Raw genomic sequence first — 17,842 nt, 5'->3', positions numbered from 1 at the left:
TGAATTCAAACTAATAATAGCCAAAAAAAGTTTTACCTTGTATGCAAATGACTATTGGGGACACTGACAATATCATCAGTACAACAGTCTCATCAACAGTGTGCAAGTACATTTAATTCTCTCAACCCCCTCTCAAAACGTTCTCTCAAAAAAGGCAAGGCAGGAGGCAGGGTACTCCATCCTTCTCCAGTGGAGTAAGGACATAGTCAACCACTTCTGGTGGTGCTGTAAAAAGGCTGGGACATATGAAGAGTTCATTGTAAGTGAAATACTGTGGCACTAAGAAAATCCAACTATTGGATGATTTATATTGTAATGGCTGGTAATCACGCTAAAACCGTAATTTCAGCACTGTCATTACAGTGATTAATCATATGGCAGGCTATTGTGTAGTAAATAAATGGTTACTGATAAATGGTTTTCGATGTTGTAGAACATGTGGAGAGGCATCCTGCACCATGTTGTAGGGGAACATGAATGGGTCTTTGGCCTCTGTCGACATGACAGTTTGCCTGCGTCTGGCCCAAAATCATGGATGGAGAGAGGTTCAGCAGACACAATATGCATTCTACCATGCTCCACACTCTCATGCTCCGAGTGCATTCTCTGCCAAACAGGAAGTCTTCTTGACTAGCTTGGAAAGACAGCACAGTGGAATATCAAAGATCCCTCACTGCTGCTCGATCAGCCTGCTTTTCCAACTTAATTGAGGAGAATAAGAACAATCCAAAATCTATTTTCTATACTATCGAAATGAATGATGAATTCTTGAATTCATGAACTTCTTTACGGACTCCTCTTTGAATCTGTGTATTACCTCATCTCTGTACCCCACACATACAATTATCTGAATTTAAAACACAGATTCAACCACAAAGACCAGGGAGGTTTTCCCAATGCCTCACAAAGAAAGGCATTGGTAGATTAATTACACTTTGGATGGTGTATCAATACACCCAGTCACTATAAAGATACAGGCGTCCTACCTAACTCATTTGCCGGAGAGGAAAGTAACCGTTCTGGGATTTCACCATGAGGTCAATGGTCACTTTAAAACAGTTACAGAGTTTAATGGCTGTGATAGAAGACTTAAATCTACCTGAAAATCTATGGCAATACTTAAATGGTTGTCTAGCAATGATCTACCACCAATTTGACATAGCTTGAAGAATTTTGAAAATAATAACGGGCAAATGCTTTTATAAAGTAATGTAATGTATGGGTGTGAATACTTATGTAAATTAGATCTTTCTGTTTTTCATTTTCAATACATTTGTCATTATGTGGTATTGTGTGTGGATGGGATTTAAAAAATATATTTTATCCATTTTGAATTCAGGCTGTAACAGAGCAAAATGTGGAATAAGTCAAGGGGATTATGAATGTGTAGTTTAATGTGTTATTGTATTTTGATGTGTATTGTATTGTGGTGCTATACAGGGCTCATCTGGAAAAGAGACCTTGGTCTCAGCATTGACTCCCTGTCAAAATAAAAGGTTAAATAAAAACTTGTTAGACCTGGGGGGTCAGTCAGTCAGGTCTGTAATTAGGTGTCCATATTAGGACAGCCTCAATCTCACTAGGACTTGGCTGTTCTAATATGGACACTGTACATGTGTACTACAGTGCAGTCTCTCTCGCCTGACTGAGCTGTAAAGACCTTGTTGTCAAAATCAGCAGTCTGCAGACTGACTTGATCAGAGGGCCTTATGGGATTTCACTTTGAATATTAAATCAACAGAGATGAATCACTGCAATCTGTTCTCTCACAGACCACCCTACACACCAACTGTCGTTACAGTACACTCTTACGGGAAAAAAGGTGCTATTTATAACCAAAAACTGTTCCTTGGCTGTCCCCATACGAGAACCCTTTGAAGAACCCCTTTTGGTTCCAGGTAAAACCTTTTCCACAGCAGGTTCTACCTGGAACCAAAAAGGGTTCTCCTATGGGGACAGCCGCAGAACCCTTTGGACCCTTTTTTTCGAAGAGTGTAGGTAAACAGAAAGATGGGCAGAGGGAGTTTACAGTCTTCCTGCATTTAATACTGACAATACTGACATGCATTTTCCCACATGCACCTGAAAGAGTTGCTCCCGCATTCAATGTCTGATGGTGTATTCAATGTCTAATGGTATAATCACATTAATGTGATCCTGTGTGGCTGTTGGCATAGATTATTATATATTACATGAATTTTAGCTCCAGTATATCTGAAATAAACTATTTGTGACATTAAAGATAGACCCTTTGTGACGGAATTTCATTCCTACGAATTACCCAAGACTACCACAAATAACCCCCCAAAAATACCACAAACTACAACAAACAATCCCGAAATAGCACAAACTAGAAACAACCCAAGATTATGGTATTTTGTGGTGGTTTGTTGATGTTACAGTATATGGGTATTTTGGGGTTATTTTAGGTTATTTGTGGTAGTTTGTGGTAACTGTTTTGGGCACTTTGGTATTTTGAGATTGTTTAGAGTTGTTTGTGGTAATCTGTGGTAGCTGTTTGTGGAAGGGATAGTTTGGGGTTGTTTGAGGTTACCGTGTAATGCATTTATTCTTTGACATACATATTGACATGCGGTCGGTAGCCGTATTGACTGTTTGTTGGGGTGTGTATTGTACGAGTGTTTAGTGTTTTTGCTGGAGTATAGTAGGATTAGGATATGGAGTGTGGTAGTGTATTGAGTACTGCTGAACTGAATCAAACACATAGACATGGGGTAGTTGGGGTTGTCTTATGTATTTTGGGGTTGTTTGCAGTAGTTTAAAGGCGGGCTATCAACAGCAGTGAGCTGGCAACCATAGGGTTGCTGGCTTTGTTATCCCAATGCCATTTTCAGGGGCGCTGTACTGTGGCTGACCCAGTATTCCAAGCCGGGTTTGAAAGAAAAAGACAAATTTTCATCATCTGAAAGGAAAATAGACAAAGTATTCTTCTTCTTTGCTGGAACTGTGGATATGCAGGGACTTATAGTCCATGAGATCAATGTTATAGTATCATGAATATTTTGAAACTATATAAACATGTTCTTAACATGGAGTAAACGATGAAGTACTATGACCTAATATTTAGCTATGATGGGGGTTACAAGTGGTACAAAGCTCATGAGGCATATAGGTATATTCTTCAAGAATCAACAGGCACAGATCTTAATTTGACCAGTTTCTCACAGCAGGAAAATAATCCTGCAGCAACAGGACATGTGAAATATTATGGAGCTTATAATTAATATTTTTTTTGTAGGGGTTGATATATTTATGGGTTTTTGTGTATTGATTAGGGGGAAAAGCAATTTAATACATTTTACAATAAGGCTGTAACGTAACAAAATGTGTAAAAAGTCAAGGGGTCTGAATACTTTCTGAATGGACTGTATCGTTAATTAAAATGACAGTAAATATTACAAATTGCATCTTCAAAGCTCTAACATTTCTGAATGAAACTACTTCTGACAAAATAAAAAAAATAAAAAAATGTCATTGCAGTAACTAAAGGAACAGAGGAACATGCAATTCTTTGACATACTACCTATGGCATGCGGTAGCTGTGCTGACTATGTTGGGCCGTGTATTGTATATGTATGTAGTGTATGTAGTGTATGGTGCTATGCTGAAGTATTGTGAGATATATGGTCAACTTTGTCATTTCTAGCTAATCATTTATTTATGTAAGTGGGGTTGCGCTGGTTTTGGCCAACAGAGGGTGCTGCTGACTCTAGCGGTTGCTTTACGGCGGGTGTGCCCAACCTTCTTTGACGTGAGATCTACTTTTTCATTTGCTAGCCTGATGAGATCTACCAGTCTCTAAATCTAAACCAACCAACAAAATGTATGAAAAGCAACACACCACTGAGTATGGACCTGCTGCTATGATACCTATTTGATACCCAAATATAATGTGGACCAATAACATGTTTTCCACAAATAAGTACAACTCATTTAATTTCCTACCTTAGTGTGATTTTTGGCATTGGTGGAGGCAAGTCGTTTTTCATAGTCAAGGCTGTAGCAGTCTCATGCAGGCCACAAGGTGGTCATCAGTCATAGTAGATCTGTACTTGGACTTTATTATCTTCATGTGAGAAAATGCAGACTTAGAGGTAGGTTGATCCAAAAGGAGCTGATAAGTTGAGAGCACATCTTCTTATGTTGGGATAGCAGTAGCTCCCAGAACTCTCCTTCATGTCAGTGGTTGCCCTGGATTTCAGCTGAATGTCATTTTGAAGGGTGAGAATTTCAGTTTATGCTATGGTTGTGTCCAACTGAAAAAGTGATCCCATTTTGGGGGCAATGACTTCCACATGTATGTCTGTGTCAAAGGGAAAGCACATATAAGTGGCAATAGGCTCAAGTGATGCAAAGTCAGTGAAACGACTGTCAAACTCGGATAAGATGCTCTGGACTTGCGCCACGCAATGTGCACTGTCAGGCTGTGCTGTATCCTTGCGCTGACGTTCAAGTTTTAAATGCATGTGTTGAAAGAAGTGCAGGTCCTTACGTTGCAGCTTTCTTGTGAGCAGTTGTAGTTTGCATTTAAAAGTGTTCACACAGCTGATCATGTCAATTACATGTTTGCCTTTTCCTTGTAGCTCTACATTCAATTCATTAAGCATGTAAATTATGTCAGTGAGAAAAGCTAAATCCAGGAGCCACTGTGTGTCCTCTAACTGTGCATATTCTACATGCTTGGAGACCTTGAGAAACTCCTCGATTTCAGGCAACAACTCACTGAATCTCCCTAAAAATGTACCTCTGCTCAGCCACCGCACATCTGTGTGCAGCAACAGGTCTGTGTGCTCCACTTCAGTCTCTTCTAAGTGAGCGGGAATTAGCCTCCGCTGTAGGCTTCTTGCTTGACTAGAACACACAATCTTAATTGCAACATCCATCACCTCTTTCATGTTTAACATCTTCCCGCACAAAGCTTGCTGATGAATTACGCAGTGATAACTAAGAAAGTCAGGGAAAGAACCATCCCGTTTGCACAGTGCAACGAACCCACGAATGCAGCCTACCATAGCGGGTGCCCCATCGGTAGTAATGGAGACAAGCTTACAAAAGGGCAGTTGGAATTTGTTAGCAAATTTCATAAAAGCTTGAAAAATATCTTTGCCGTCCTTTCAGTGGCAAAATGGCGAGTAGTTCCTCCTCTATACTCATGTTGTCAAATACCCCTCTGCTGAAAATGCATAACTGTGCCACATCTACCATATCTGTGGACTTGTCAAACTTGAGGAAATAACACTCGCAGGTGTCAATATCCTTCTTCAATTGATCCTCGAGGTTCTCCGCTATTCCCTCCCCTTTCTGTGCAACTGAATGTCATTGATGGCAGCCATAATTTCAGTCTTATTCTTAAAATGCCCAAACAACAAGTCTGCAGCCTCAATAAATGCTTCCTTCATCATCCCCCCCATCTTTGAACAGCGTTTTATGTTTAGCAAGAACGTGAATCACACGATAAGATGCTATGGTTGCCGCCTTCCCTTTGGCCACAGGCCTTGTTGAAATTGGCTGCTGCGCTGCCAGTTGATTTTTTAGTTCTTGTTCTTGTTCTCTTCTTCTTTGTAATTCAGTCTTTGGAAAATCTCTTTCCTGGGTTTTGTGTGGTTTTAAAAGGTTGTTCTATGTTACCTTTCTTTGGGGTAGCGATTGCTATTATGGCAGATAAGGCACACACATTTTGAGTATGACATGAAGAAAAAATAATCATCCTCCCATTCCTTGTGGAAACGGTATACGTTTTTTTTGTATCCTTCCCTTCACTCATTATTGCTGCTGTCGACCACACAATTTAAGAACAATTTAAGAACGAGTCTGGCTACAAAGTTAGCTAGCTAGCTACCTGACTGGCATCACTGTTACTTCGACTTGGATTTGCCGGGCGCCATTTGACCGCGCTAACTAGGCATACGTCAATAAGTGGGCAGGGACAGGTCATATTTTATGTAAATCACTTTTCAGACATTGCTGTGAATGGAGGACTGTCGAACATTAAAACAGAAAAAGATTATAGGCATTGATTTGTGTGGCTGAATTTTAGTAGATGTATAATCATCTCACGATCGACTGGCAAGCACTCCGTGATCAACCAGTAGATCGCGATAGACTGGTTGGGCACCCCTGCTTTATGAGCTCTCACTGCAGTAGTTCTTGGGCTAGCTTTGTTATGTTCTGTTAATTACTGATGTCCCCTTTAAGGCAGGAGCACCCTTGGTCATGCGCAGTGTTGTTCTATGTTATTCTGGTACTAACTAGTTTGAGTAAATGTGAAGCTCCAGTTCAATTACTTGTATTCAGAGTCTTTCTTATTACATAAATAAGTACTAAGTGTTAAGACACTACAATGGCGACGAGGATGATTACCTGCAGTGTGCATCACGAATACAGATGGAGTTCGTAGGAAGAGAGGAAGATTTTGACCCTGTAGCACAACAGCTAGCAAGCAGTGAAGACGAGGGGAGAGCTGACGAGAACGAGGCGGCAGATCAAAGACCCGTGGAGCCAGAGGTAAAGAGAATGGCTAGCATCGGGAAAATCGATGTGTTTGATGACACGCAAGAAAACTGGGAAACTTACATTGAACGACTGGAACAGTACTTCATTGCAAACGACATTGCTGATAACAAAAGAGTACCAGCGTTGTTGAGTTTAATTGGCCCAAAAACATACAGTTTGCTAAGAGATCTGGCTGCCCCTCTGAAGCCCTCAAATAAAACATTCACAGAGATTGTGGAGATATTGCAAAATCACCTATCACCCAAACCACTCCTCATCGCGGAACGTTTTCGGTTCCACAAGAGAGATCAGAATGAGGGGGAGGGTGTTAGTACATATGTAGCAGTGTTGAAGAAACTGTCTGAACATTGCCAGTTGGGAGAGAACCTAAATGACACATTAAGGGATAGATTTGTTTGTGGACTGAAACATGAACACATTCAAAAACGTTTGCTCACAGAATCAGAGCTCACGTTTGCAAAGGCTGTTGAAATTGCTGTGGCTATGGAAATCGCGACTAAAGATGCAATTGAGTTGCAAAGTAAAAGAAGTACTGACCTGTCACAAATTTCCCTGCACAAGTTTTCACGCAGTCGACAGCGCCCCCGTGTGGCCGAAAAATGCAACAGGTGTGACAGAGATGGTCACAGAGCAGAGGACTGCCGTTTCAAAGACGAAATATGTCACAAATGCAGTAGAAGGGGGCACATTCAAAGAGCATGCAAAGCTAAATTCAGTCACAACAGGAAAATTAAAGGGTCTGTGAATGCACTAGCAGAGAACAGTGGCAGTGATTCAGATGAACGATTAATTGGTACAATGGAGTTAAACACAGTGACTTCTCCCAGCAGTAGCATAATATGGGTGACACCAGATATCGAAGGCAAACCCCTCAAAATGGAGCTGGACACAGGATCTGTAGTGTCTATAATTTCCACTACTGTCTACAATGAGCACTTTAAGGCTATCAAGCTGAAGAACACAAATGTGTTGCTGAAGACATACTCAGGAGAGAGATTGAGCCCAATGGGGGCGTTGCAAGTCAGAGTGCATTATGGGGGGCAAACACAGCAGTTACAGCTGTATGTGGTGCCTGGAACTGGCCCCCCATTATTTGGCAGGGAATGGCTTTCAAAAATAAAGCTGAATTGGTGTGATTTGAAAATGCTCCACACGTTCCAGTCCAAAGAGAAAGGCACAGACCAAACACTGGAACACTTGCGGAAGAAATACAACACAGTTTTCAGTGATCAGATGGGAACAGTAAAAGGCTTCACAGCAAAACTTGTACTAAGAGATGACGCAAACCCAAAATTCTGCAAAGCCAGATCTGTTCCATACTCCCTGAGACCAAAGGTGGAAGCGGAAATCGATCGCTTGCAGGATACAGGGATCCTGACGAAAGTGGACAGAAGCGAATGGGCCACACCCATAGTTCCTATTGTGAAGAAAGACGGGTCTGTTAGAATGTGTGGGGACTTCAAGGTAACTGTGAATCCAATGTTGCATGTGGACCAATACCCCCTACCACGTCTGGATGACATCTTTGCTGCACTAGCTGGTGGGAAACACTTCAGTAAAATCGATCTGAAACAGGCTTACCTGCAGCTACCGGTTGAAGAGAGTTCCAAACAGTACCTGACAATAAACACACAAAAAGGTCTATACAGGTATAACCGCCTGGTTTTTGGCATTGCATCAGCCCCAGCCATTTGGCAACGAACTATTGACCAGATTTTGCAAGGAATCCCAGGAACCCAGTGTATCCTGGATGACATGATCATAACAGGACGCACCGACAAAGAGCACCTGGCTAACCTGGAAGAGGTCCTGAAAAGACTGAAAGAGTATGGTCTACAGGCAAACTTAAAGAAGTGTGAGTTCTTCAAAGACAAGATTGTCTTCTGTGGACATGAGATTGACTGCAATGGATTGCACGAAACACAGGACAAAATTGAGGCAGTGGTACAGGCACCACGACCACAAAATATCACAGAAGTGAGATCTTTCACTGGACTGATCAATTACTACAGAAGATTCCTCCCAAACCTTTCAGCAGTACTCCAGCCTCTAAATCAGCTCCTGGAAAAGAATAGGACATGGCGGTGGACAGAGCAGTGTGAAAATGCATTTCTGGAGGCAAAACGGCTCATAACATCTGAACAGGGCCTGATGTATTACGACCCGGAAATGCCAGTGAAGTTGGCTTGTGATGCGTCCCCTTATGGATTAGGGGCAGTCCTTTCACACACACTGAAAGATGGGTCAGAGAGGCCAGTTGCATTTGCGTCACGAACATTGAATGATGCAGAGAAAAACTACTCACAAATCGACAAAGAAGCACTGGCACTAGTGCGGGGCGTCAAGAAATTCCACCCATACCTATATGGCAAGCGTTTCACACTGGTTACAGATCACCAGCCATTGCTTTCCATTTTCAGTCCAAAGAAAGGCATTCCGGCAATGACAGCAGCCAGGTTACAGCGATATGCCCTGTTCCTTGCCAGTCATATGTATGACATTGAGTTTAAGCCGTCATCCCTCCACACAAATGCAGATGGATTATCCAGACTGCCGTGTACAAGAGAAAGACAAAGGAGGGTGGATGCAGTGGACATGTTCCATACCGCTCAGCTTGAGGCCCTACCAGTCACAAGCACAGTTATCAAACAGGAGACAAGGAAAGATGTGACCTTGTCAAAAGTGTACACCTACACCATGTCAGGATGGCCAGCTACTGGCAGAAAGGAGCTGACTCCGTATTTCCAGCAGATAAACGAAATTACAACGTACCAAGGATGTTTGATGTGGGGAATGAGAGTCATGATACCCCAGAAATGCCAGCATCTAGTCTTGCAGCAACTACATGAAGGTCATGTTGGAATTGTCAAAATGAAGCTGCTCGCAAGGAGCCACTTCTGGTGGCCAGGTCTGGACCAACAGATAGAAAATATGGCAAAGAACTGTAGTGGATGTTTGGAAACCCTTCACATGCCTGCTCCTGTCCCAGTCCACCCATGGGAATGGCCCACAGAGCCATGGCAGAGAATTCCTGTGGACTACTCTGGTCCCTTTGAAAAGCACATGTTTCTGGTTATAGTTGATGCCCATTCCAAATGGCCAGAGGTGTTTTGCACTGACTCCTCCACCTCAGCTCAGACGATAGAGTGTCTCAGAACAACGTTTGCACGCTTTGGTTTGCCACTGCAGCTGGTAAGTGACAACGCGCAAGCTTTTGTAAGTGACGAGTTTACAAGATTCATGTCAGTAAATGGAATCAAACACTCAACCTCAGCTCCGTACCACCCTGCCACCAATGGGCTGGAAGAGCGCTTTGTGCAAACCCTAAAGCAAGGACTCCGTGCAGCAAAACGAGACGAATCTATCTCCTTGAATCTATCAATAGCCTAGGCCTACGTGTGTGGAGACACCTATTTTAATGCTACAATATCAGGTGGAAATGATAGTCCTAAAAATGCTTTCCACTTTCACTGACTCAATCAATGATGCCAGCTCACTAGCTGGTGATGGCCTATATGCTCGTACCAAAAGCCTTTCTATCTTGCTCTCTCTCGTTTTGTATCAAATATTTTGGTAGCTTACAGCTAACAGATTAGACTCTTCTCTTTTCAGCAGGAGCCATTTGCTTTCCAACCTGTGTTTTCCCGAATTTGTAGGGTATTTGAAATATTGCGAAAGGCCAATTTTGTCTGCATGATGTTTGTTCACTGACAGATTGGCCTTGTTCCCGGCAGTAGACAACGACTTGTTATTGTGCTACACTCCACAGCTAGGCAATTTTTTAAATAAGCTGTTTATCCTCTGTGGCAAAATTGTAGGCTTTCTCATGGTATAGTAGGCTATTCTGAATTATTTCATTTCTTTCTGAACAGACAGCAGTAACTCTATAAATTTTGCAAATCTGTCTCAATTTATCAGGTGTGCTGCAGTTCCTACAGAACACTTCGTGCGGTTATGATTCTATAAGGAAATAAATTATTAAGTGCAGTGCTGGAGAGATGAGTTGCAGGCTTATGTCTATCTGAGCAGAGGGAGAGAGATCAAAGAAAGTGAATCTCATTCTAGTTCTGTGAGAGATACAAGGAGAATTAAGTAAGAGGCAACTCGAATGAACTTTGCGTTTATTAGAATGTTTACATTGCAAAAAGTGACAATTATCTTTCATGCCATTAGAGGTATCGGATCCAGCCAAATAGATTCCAGAATGAAACAGTCCAAAACGGAGAGGTGCCTGATCCTGTTTGGACAGGATCCGGTTCAAATTAAGCACTGGAATAGATCATTGTAACGTTGGCTGAGCTGGAACACTATTGTGAAGCCATGTCAAAAGAATTGAAACAAACTGTTGCTGAGCCTCTCCTCACTGGAGTGATGCTGAGAATAAAATGTTCCCTAAATGGCACCAAAAAATGTCTACCTTATTGTATTTTGCCAATACAATCTGTTATTAGGATGAAACTGAAAAATAACAACTCCTGAGTTGCCAACTCTCACGCATTGACCGTGAGACACACGTTAGCGGTGTGAACAGGCAGTGGCTCGGGTGGTTGATGTCCTTGATTATCTTTTTGGCCTTCCTGTGACATCGGGTGCTGTAGGTGTCATGGAGGACAGGTAGTTTGCCCCCGGTGATGGGTTGTGCAAACCGCACCACCCTCTGGAGAGCCTTGCGGTTTGAGGCTCTCCAAATTGCCGCGTGCCGCTTAGGCCACCCATTGTGACTCGCTCGTGGGCATTCTGGCAGTATGTTCGATTGTGCTTTAAGAATTCAGCATAGCAAGTTTGTATGAAGGTCTAGTTATTAATGGGTACATAGTTCAATATCCTCTAAATGCTCTGGTGACAAACTTTTTTGCCATGTTTCCAATTGTACAGATAGCTGGGAGGACCTATTCAAGTAAGTAAATACATTTTGAATATGTATAAAACATGTATTATTAGCTAATTATCCTCTAAATGCTCTGGTGACAAACTTTTTTGCCATGTTTCCAATTGTACAGATAGCTGGGAGGACCTATTCAAGTAAGTAAATACATTTTGAATATGTATAAAACATGTATTATTAGCTAACTAGCTACAGTGCAGGCTAACTCAAATGAGCTGCTAAATGAGCTAGCTAGTTGGCTAGCTAACTTCACACACTGTATAGATAGCTAGCTAAGTGAATTAAATATCACCATCTACCTAACTTCATATTAGCTAGCTATCTTGATGTATTTATCACTGTAAAAGAAATTGATTAATTTTTAGATAGGTAGCTAGCTAACAGCCATGGAGGAGGGTGATAGGATAGAAGCCTCAACTATCAGTGAGCGAGTAGGCTATTCTGGATAGGGTAGGTACCTTTGTGTAGTTCCTGTCCCTAGAAGTGAGGATGGGGATAACGGTAACATAATATTCAGTGAGGTGTAATTTGACTATAATGAAGTCTGTTTCTTGTGAGGTTTTCTGTCCTCAGATAAAGAGAGCTATGAAAGCCTGTCTACATATGAAGAGCAGCGGTTCTCAGTCCTCGTGCACATTTTTTATTTTGCCTTCGCCTTGCACAGCTGATTCAAATGATCAACTCATCATCAAACTTCAAGTGGTATTTATGTATTAATTTGTGACGCTATCCTTGATATGATCCTGTTTTTGTCACATGCTACATGTGTGCCCGTGCATCTATATTTCCAATGTTATCATGATTTGCTATCAGGGATATTATACTTTAGGTGTCCACAATGACCTGGTGATGTAAAAGTCTCATTATTACATTGTCTTCCATATTCCAACAGATACCTTGTAGCTGGAGATTCCTTCAAAACAATTGCCTAGTTAATGTGTAGGGCATTGCAGGGTTTGGTGACCAGGGCCATCTGGGACTGCCTCCTGGAGGAATTCAGGTGTGTGAAGGCTATCTCTGTCCTGCATAACTTCATGAGGATGGACACGAGGACCAGTATGGGATCTGCAACTCGCCACCGTGTGCCAGAGGAGAAGTTTGCTGCTCTGCAGGATGTTTCAAGGATGGGGTCCAACAACGCAGCAAGAGGCAATGCGTGTGCGGGAGATCTTCACCTCCTACTTCTTCGAAGAGGGTGCTGTTCCTTGGCAACACCATAGACTACACTATGCACAACCAAAGGCTCTTTTAAGAGTCATTTACATTGCAAAAATAATATTCTTCCATTTACTTTGCAGTTGACATAGCTGTTATTAAATTCCCAGTTTCTCTCCCTTTGATTTCTACTTCTCAGGTGGGGGTGCTGTTTAGGTAAGGGTATGATGTCTCTACAAAAACAAAACAGGCTATTTTAAATCACCCATATTGAGAAAATGTAGAACAATTAGACGCCCTATAACCCACACCTACACAGTCATGTAACAATCTAATTGATGGATTGTGTTGTGCAGTATGCAGGCTCAAGTGTATAACTGTGGCTCCTTCCACCTTCAAAGAACAGGCAAGAGGGCCAACTATGGTGAATAGTAAGACACTTCATTATTTCAAAACTACGCTATATTGTTTGTGTTCCTGTGTCCGTTCATGTTTTCTAGCATAAAGTAGTCTGCAGCAACTTAGTGTGGGTGTGGACACCAGGTGAGGCCACGCACACAGATTCCTGTTTAACACGGTGTCTTTAACTACCTTGTTTTCTCAAAAAGTCTCTCTCCTTCACTTCATCCCTCTCTCTTCTCCCTAAATCCTGTAGATTAAATCAGCTGTGTCGGTGAACCCCTTCCGCATCTGAACTGGCTACATAGAGGGCACAGCATGATCAGAGGTGAGAGGTCACTTGGTCAGGTCAACAGGAAGTATTATTAAAGAGATGCTTTACATTGAAGTACAGAAGTCCCAGAGTTAATGATCCAAGGTCAGTTTTGTATTTCACCTCCTGATTATTATGATGACTAACCATGTTAGAATAAAAACAAAAAACAAAAGGCTTAAAACATCTCTCGTCTGCAGATATGTTTTGATGTGAGAGAGGATGCCAGCCATTGAAGTACAGATTAAACTTGTATTTATAATACTATAATGCATGTACTAAACACTTGGATAATGAACTTCTTTCAATAAAGCGTTTCACATTCTCTACTGGTTGAAATTAAGTCTCATTTTATGAAATACACCTATCCTGTAGCTGATCAATGCAGTTGAAGGGCATTAGATATTGAGATGAACTGGTTTTAGAGTATTTACATGATGCATAGGAAGTATAGTGTACTGTTTGTTTTATTATATCTGTATATAAATGACAAATCACCCTTTAACTAGTTCAATCCTGTTTCTAGTCTAATAGTTACAATATGTAACCATTGATAACCCAGGACCAAGATTGGTAAACACTGAAGTGTATAATTGTAATACATACATACATGCAGACAGCATCATTCAGACTGGAATTTGAAACTCCTGGTATTGGATATGACTGAAATCTTAGACATTCATACCTGAACTACACCTTTATTTGCCAATGTAGAGTACAGGCTACAATGTGTAGATCCCACGCATGGTAATAACTACATGTATATACGACTTGCAGCCTTGGCACAAAGTTAAATTATATTCTACTCAGTCCATAGGCTTCATTAGTGTCATTCAGACTGTTTTGAAGTTGATACAACTGGCTATGATAGCGAAGGTTCATAGCTAGGTTCTGGACTAATATGTATACCAAACGTTTGGGTCCATACACAGATCGTCTAGATAGCTAGCTACACATCCATAGGCATACAGGTATTTTTATCCTCCACTGCACAATAACCAAGTACATAGATGAAGTAACAGAGCTAGCTATCTGCATTGCATGGCAGATATCAGCAAGGGAAGCTTACAAAATTGTACATTCAACTTGCAGTAAATGCTTTTGCTAGCTAGATTATTTACATCCACTGTTTCACAAAATGACAGCCTGGTTTGCTGGTTGTTTCAGGAGTCCCTAAAACAAACAACCAGAATTACAAGTTCATACTTATGTCACAACATCCATAAAGCTAGCCAGCTAGATGGCTAATGTTAGCTAGTCAGCTAGCTTGCTAAATCGCAATTTTCGTAAAATAACTTTGATTTTAAAAAATGCATACTTGTTTGTCTCTACATTAACATATTCCTGTCAACTGTACATTTTTTGCATGATTTGTTATGACCACTTACCTTTGCTTCCATCCTAGTATTTTTGTCAGCCATCTTTGCTGAAGGAAGTCTCCAGCCTTGGGTCGCATAGAGTCAAATTCGTCATGGGAACCAATCGATATGATTGGTCATCACCCAGCAGTCGCCGCTGGTGATTTGCATAAAGTTGGAAAAGTTCATCTTTTTCCACCGCCTCCCACGCCACCTTCGCACCGCCCAAAGGTCCCCTGCCCTCTCCGCTTCTCACTGGTGTTTCACCGCATGGCAACCTGTGCTAGTGTATCATGCCCGTAAACGGGCCACGACGGTGGCACTGTATTATTCTCAAAGCAGGCAAAGGTGTGTAGTTTATCTGGAAGCGTGACGTGGCTGGATTTATTTTTGTAGTCTGTGATTTCCTGTAGACCCTGCCACATACATCTTGTGTCTGAGCCATTGAATTACGACTCCACCTTGTCCCTGTACTGGCATTTTGCTTGTTTGATTGCACTACGGAGGGAATAGCAACACTTTATATTCAGACATCTCCCCAGACCTCTTTCCATGGTTAAATGCAGTGGACCGCGCTTTCAGTTTTGCCAAATGCCACCATTCATCCATTTGAGCCTTGGTTCATGTTACTGTAAAATAAAGTGTTCTCGTGATTTGCATTATTATAGCTACATTTGGCCTTTCATGTATGATTATGACGAAGACAGAGGAATGTAAATTCATAATCGTCTGATTCTAATTTGAACACCTACGTGGTGTGCTTTTTTTTTGTTGCCAGACTACAATAAACGGGGCACTAACCTCAACCCGATGATCCTGTGTGTGTGTGTGTGTGTTTGTCTCAGTCCTGCAAAGTAGCGACAGTCAAGAATCAATGGTTTACACATGTTCAAACAAAATCTCAATTGGAAATCACCAATCCTGTTCCACAATCTCTGCACACTCCCACTAAACCACCTGTTAACACTTTATCCTAGGTCAGAACTTTTACTCAGAGACGCTTGATTCCTACAGTCCCAGACCTCAACTTATCCAGAATACTGCAGCCCATATGCATGTTACTACTTATTATATACGCAATTTAGATACAGCAAGTTTGCTGCAACATGGCCATTGTGTTTTGCCAGTATATTAGCATAGGGCATAATTTACTCTAAGTGTGTAAAACAGACAGTACCCCTTTCTAAAACACGTTATGGAACTTTCCAACAAACTAATGCAGGCACAAATGTCATCTAAGGAAAATGGACAACAATTCTATGGATGCAAGGGACTTAGTCAATGAGATCAACATGATAGTTTTGTACTGTGGCACGAAACACTTTGTAAAGATCTATTTTAAATATACATACTTATGTTGCGCTATGATGGGGTTGGACAGTTCAACTAAGCTCATGAGGCTTTTCATTAAAGTTATTTACTAAGAATTGTTAGGGTTGCGTAAATTCAAATCTGGTATCAGGATAAATATAACAATGAGTCACCGATTTTATACTATGTATTTTTTATTTATTTAGCTAAGTAATAAATGGCAAATGCAACTTTCGTATATACGGGCTCACTGTAATACCACGCAGGGCAGAACAGAGAACTGACGAGACGTATGTAAAACAGTATTCTTTATACTGTGATAGAAAGTTCCAACCCGTCTGTTGGCCTATCACAGTAGAGACTGGGCGTGGTTTAAACTTGCACAGCCTATTGCAGGCGCTCAGGCGGGTCCCCGCCTCTTGGCGCTTCTGTTGATAGATGTGAAGAACATCCAGGCTCTTATGCTCCATACCGTTATCTCGCACCTGGCTCCTGTTATCTAACAAAAGACCGCTTGTTCTCGCAACACCCCGCTCTGAATGTGTCCCCCTCCCAACTAATTTGAACAGTTCCTGTCTTCATGCTTCTCTGTATTGTTCCATCATGAGAAAGTCCCATGGCCCTGATACTTTTAACAATGTTTCAAGTCAGCTATGTTGCATAACACATACATACATCCACACAAGCCAACAGCAGATAATATTCAATCATATATATGGTAATGGCTATAATGTAAAATACAGGATCAAACAGAATCCACAAGTATACCATTAATCGAAATTACTGTAAATATCACAGTTGTACTTTTAGGGATCCAATATTTCTGACATTATGCAACCATTAATCTCTCGTGGACAGACCTACGTAAAAATAACTTCTAGTACCATAGAATCTGTCACCATCTTATGGGATGCGTGAGATAACAAGCAGCATCAGTGATAGTTCTTGGATTTTCATCACTGGTTATTTGGACATATCAGGATTGGGTGAAGGCGGTGCTTAAACTGTTTCGCCTCGACAGATGATAAACATAGGCTGAGTTTCATTTGCAAGGGTGGAGACTTCACAAACCAGACATCTTGATTTCTAACATGCTTACCAGCACCCAATTGAGCATCAGAACAAATCACAGATCATTTTAGTTCTGGGTTAACTGAGATTATGCAACAATTACACAATTTGTGGAAAATATGTCCGTTTGTATGGTTTCCCTAACATTTTATGGAGAATATGATATGCCTAGATAGAGTATCTCATATTACTAATTGTAGTAGCTCTAGTTTCAGTTAGTGCACATTACCACCATGATTGTCATCGCATTGACACGTCATCTGTAAATCAGCTCCCATCTGCCTAACCCCACCCAAAAAGAACACAAATGTTCCCACACTTTCTCAGTGTGCATACACTAACACAAACAGAATGTTTCATATCAATATATCATTTAAGCTTTACAATCTTCTTGCTGACAGCAGAGGGGACTGCTGATAAGCAGCTTACCAAGCACATTTCGAAACCAACCTCTCCTTCCCCTGTACACCATGGTTGCACTACAAACACATTTTTTTACACCATCAGCCCTTGCGCTAGCCACTTTCCCTCGGGGGAACATGATTCAGTTCGATTGTCATCTAAAGTGGCGGTCCAATTCACAAACCTTGGCCGAGGTTGCCCCCTCCGGCCGTCGATTTACCTTGAGGGAGCGAGTGAAGATTTTGCCACTTGTGGGGTTGAGATGACACACAATTCAATGCAAACTGTAGTCACGTGTCAAACTGATGGTAGTGAAGTGTCAAATTTAAATCAACACTGCTGTATTTTCGGACAAAATGACGCTAGCTTGCAAAAAAAAAAGAGTAGTAGATTTACATTGATTTTAGCGTTGGC

The 17,842-nt window shown here is 41.4% G+C and overlaps 1 protein-coding gene across 1 annotated transcript; it reads left to right on the top strand.

Annotated features, from left to right (window-relative positions):
* The first annotated feature begins 6,243 nt into the window (after window positions 1–6,243).
* On the top strand, window positions 6,244–10,600 carry LOC116355105 (uncharacterized protein K02A2.6-like). Its single transcript, XM_031798672.1, has one exon. The coding sequence runs from the start codon at window positions 6,406–6,408 to the stop codon at window positions 9,922–9,924; it is 3,519 nt and encodes a 1,172-aa protein (XP_031654532.1). The 5' UTR covers window positions 6,244–6,405; the 3' UTR covers window positions 9,925–10,600.
* Window positions 10,601–17,842: the final 7,242 nt, after the last annotated feature.

Source organism: Oncorhynchus kisutch, linkage group LG19 (genome assembly GCF_002021735.2).
Source record: "Oncorhynchus kisutch isolate 150728-3 linkage group LG19, Okis_V2, whole genome shotgun sequence".
In the NCBI taxonomy this organism is placed as follows: domain Eukaryota; kingdom Metazoa; phylum Chordata; class Actinopteri; order Salmoniformes; family Salmonidae; genus Oncorhynchus; species Oncorhynchus kisutch.
This window is presented reverse-complemented; position numbering and strand designations above follow the sequence as displayed.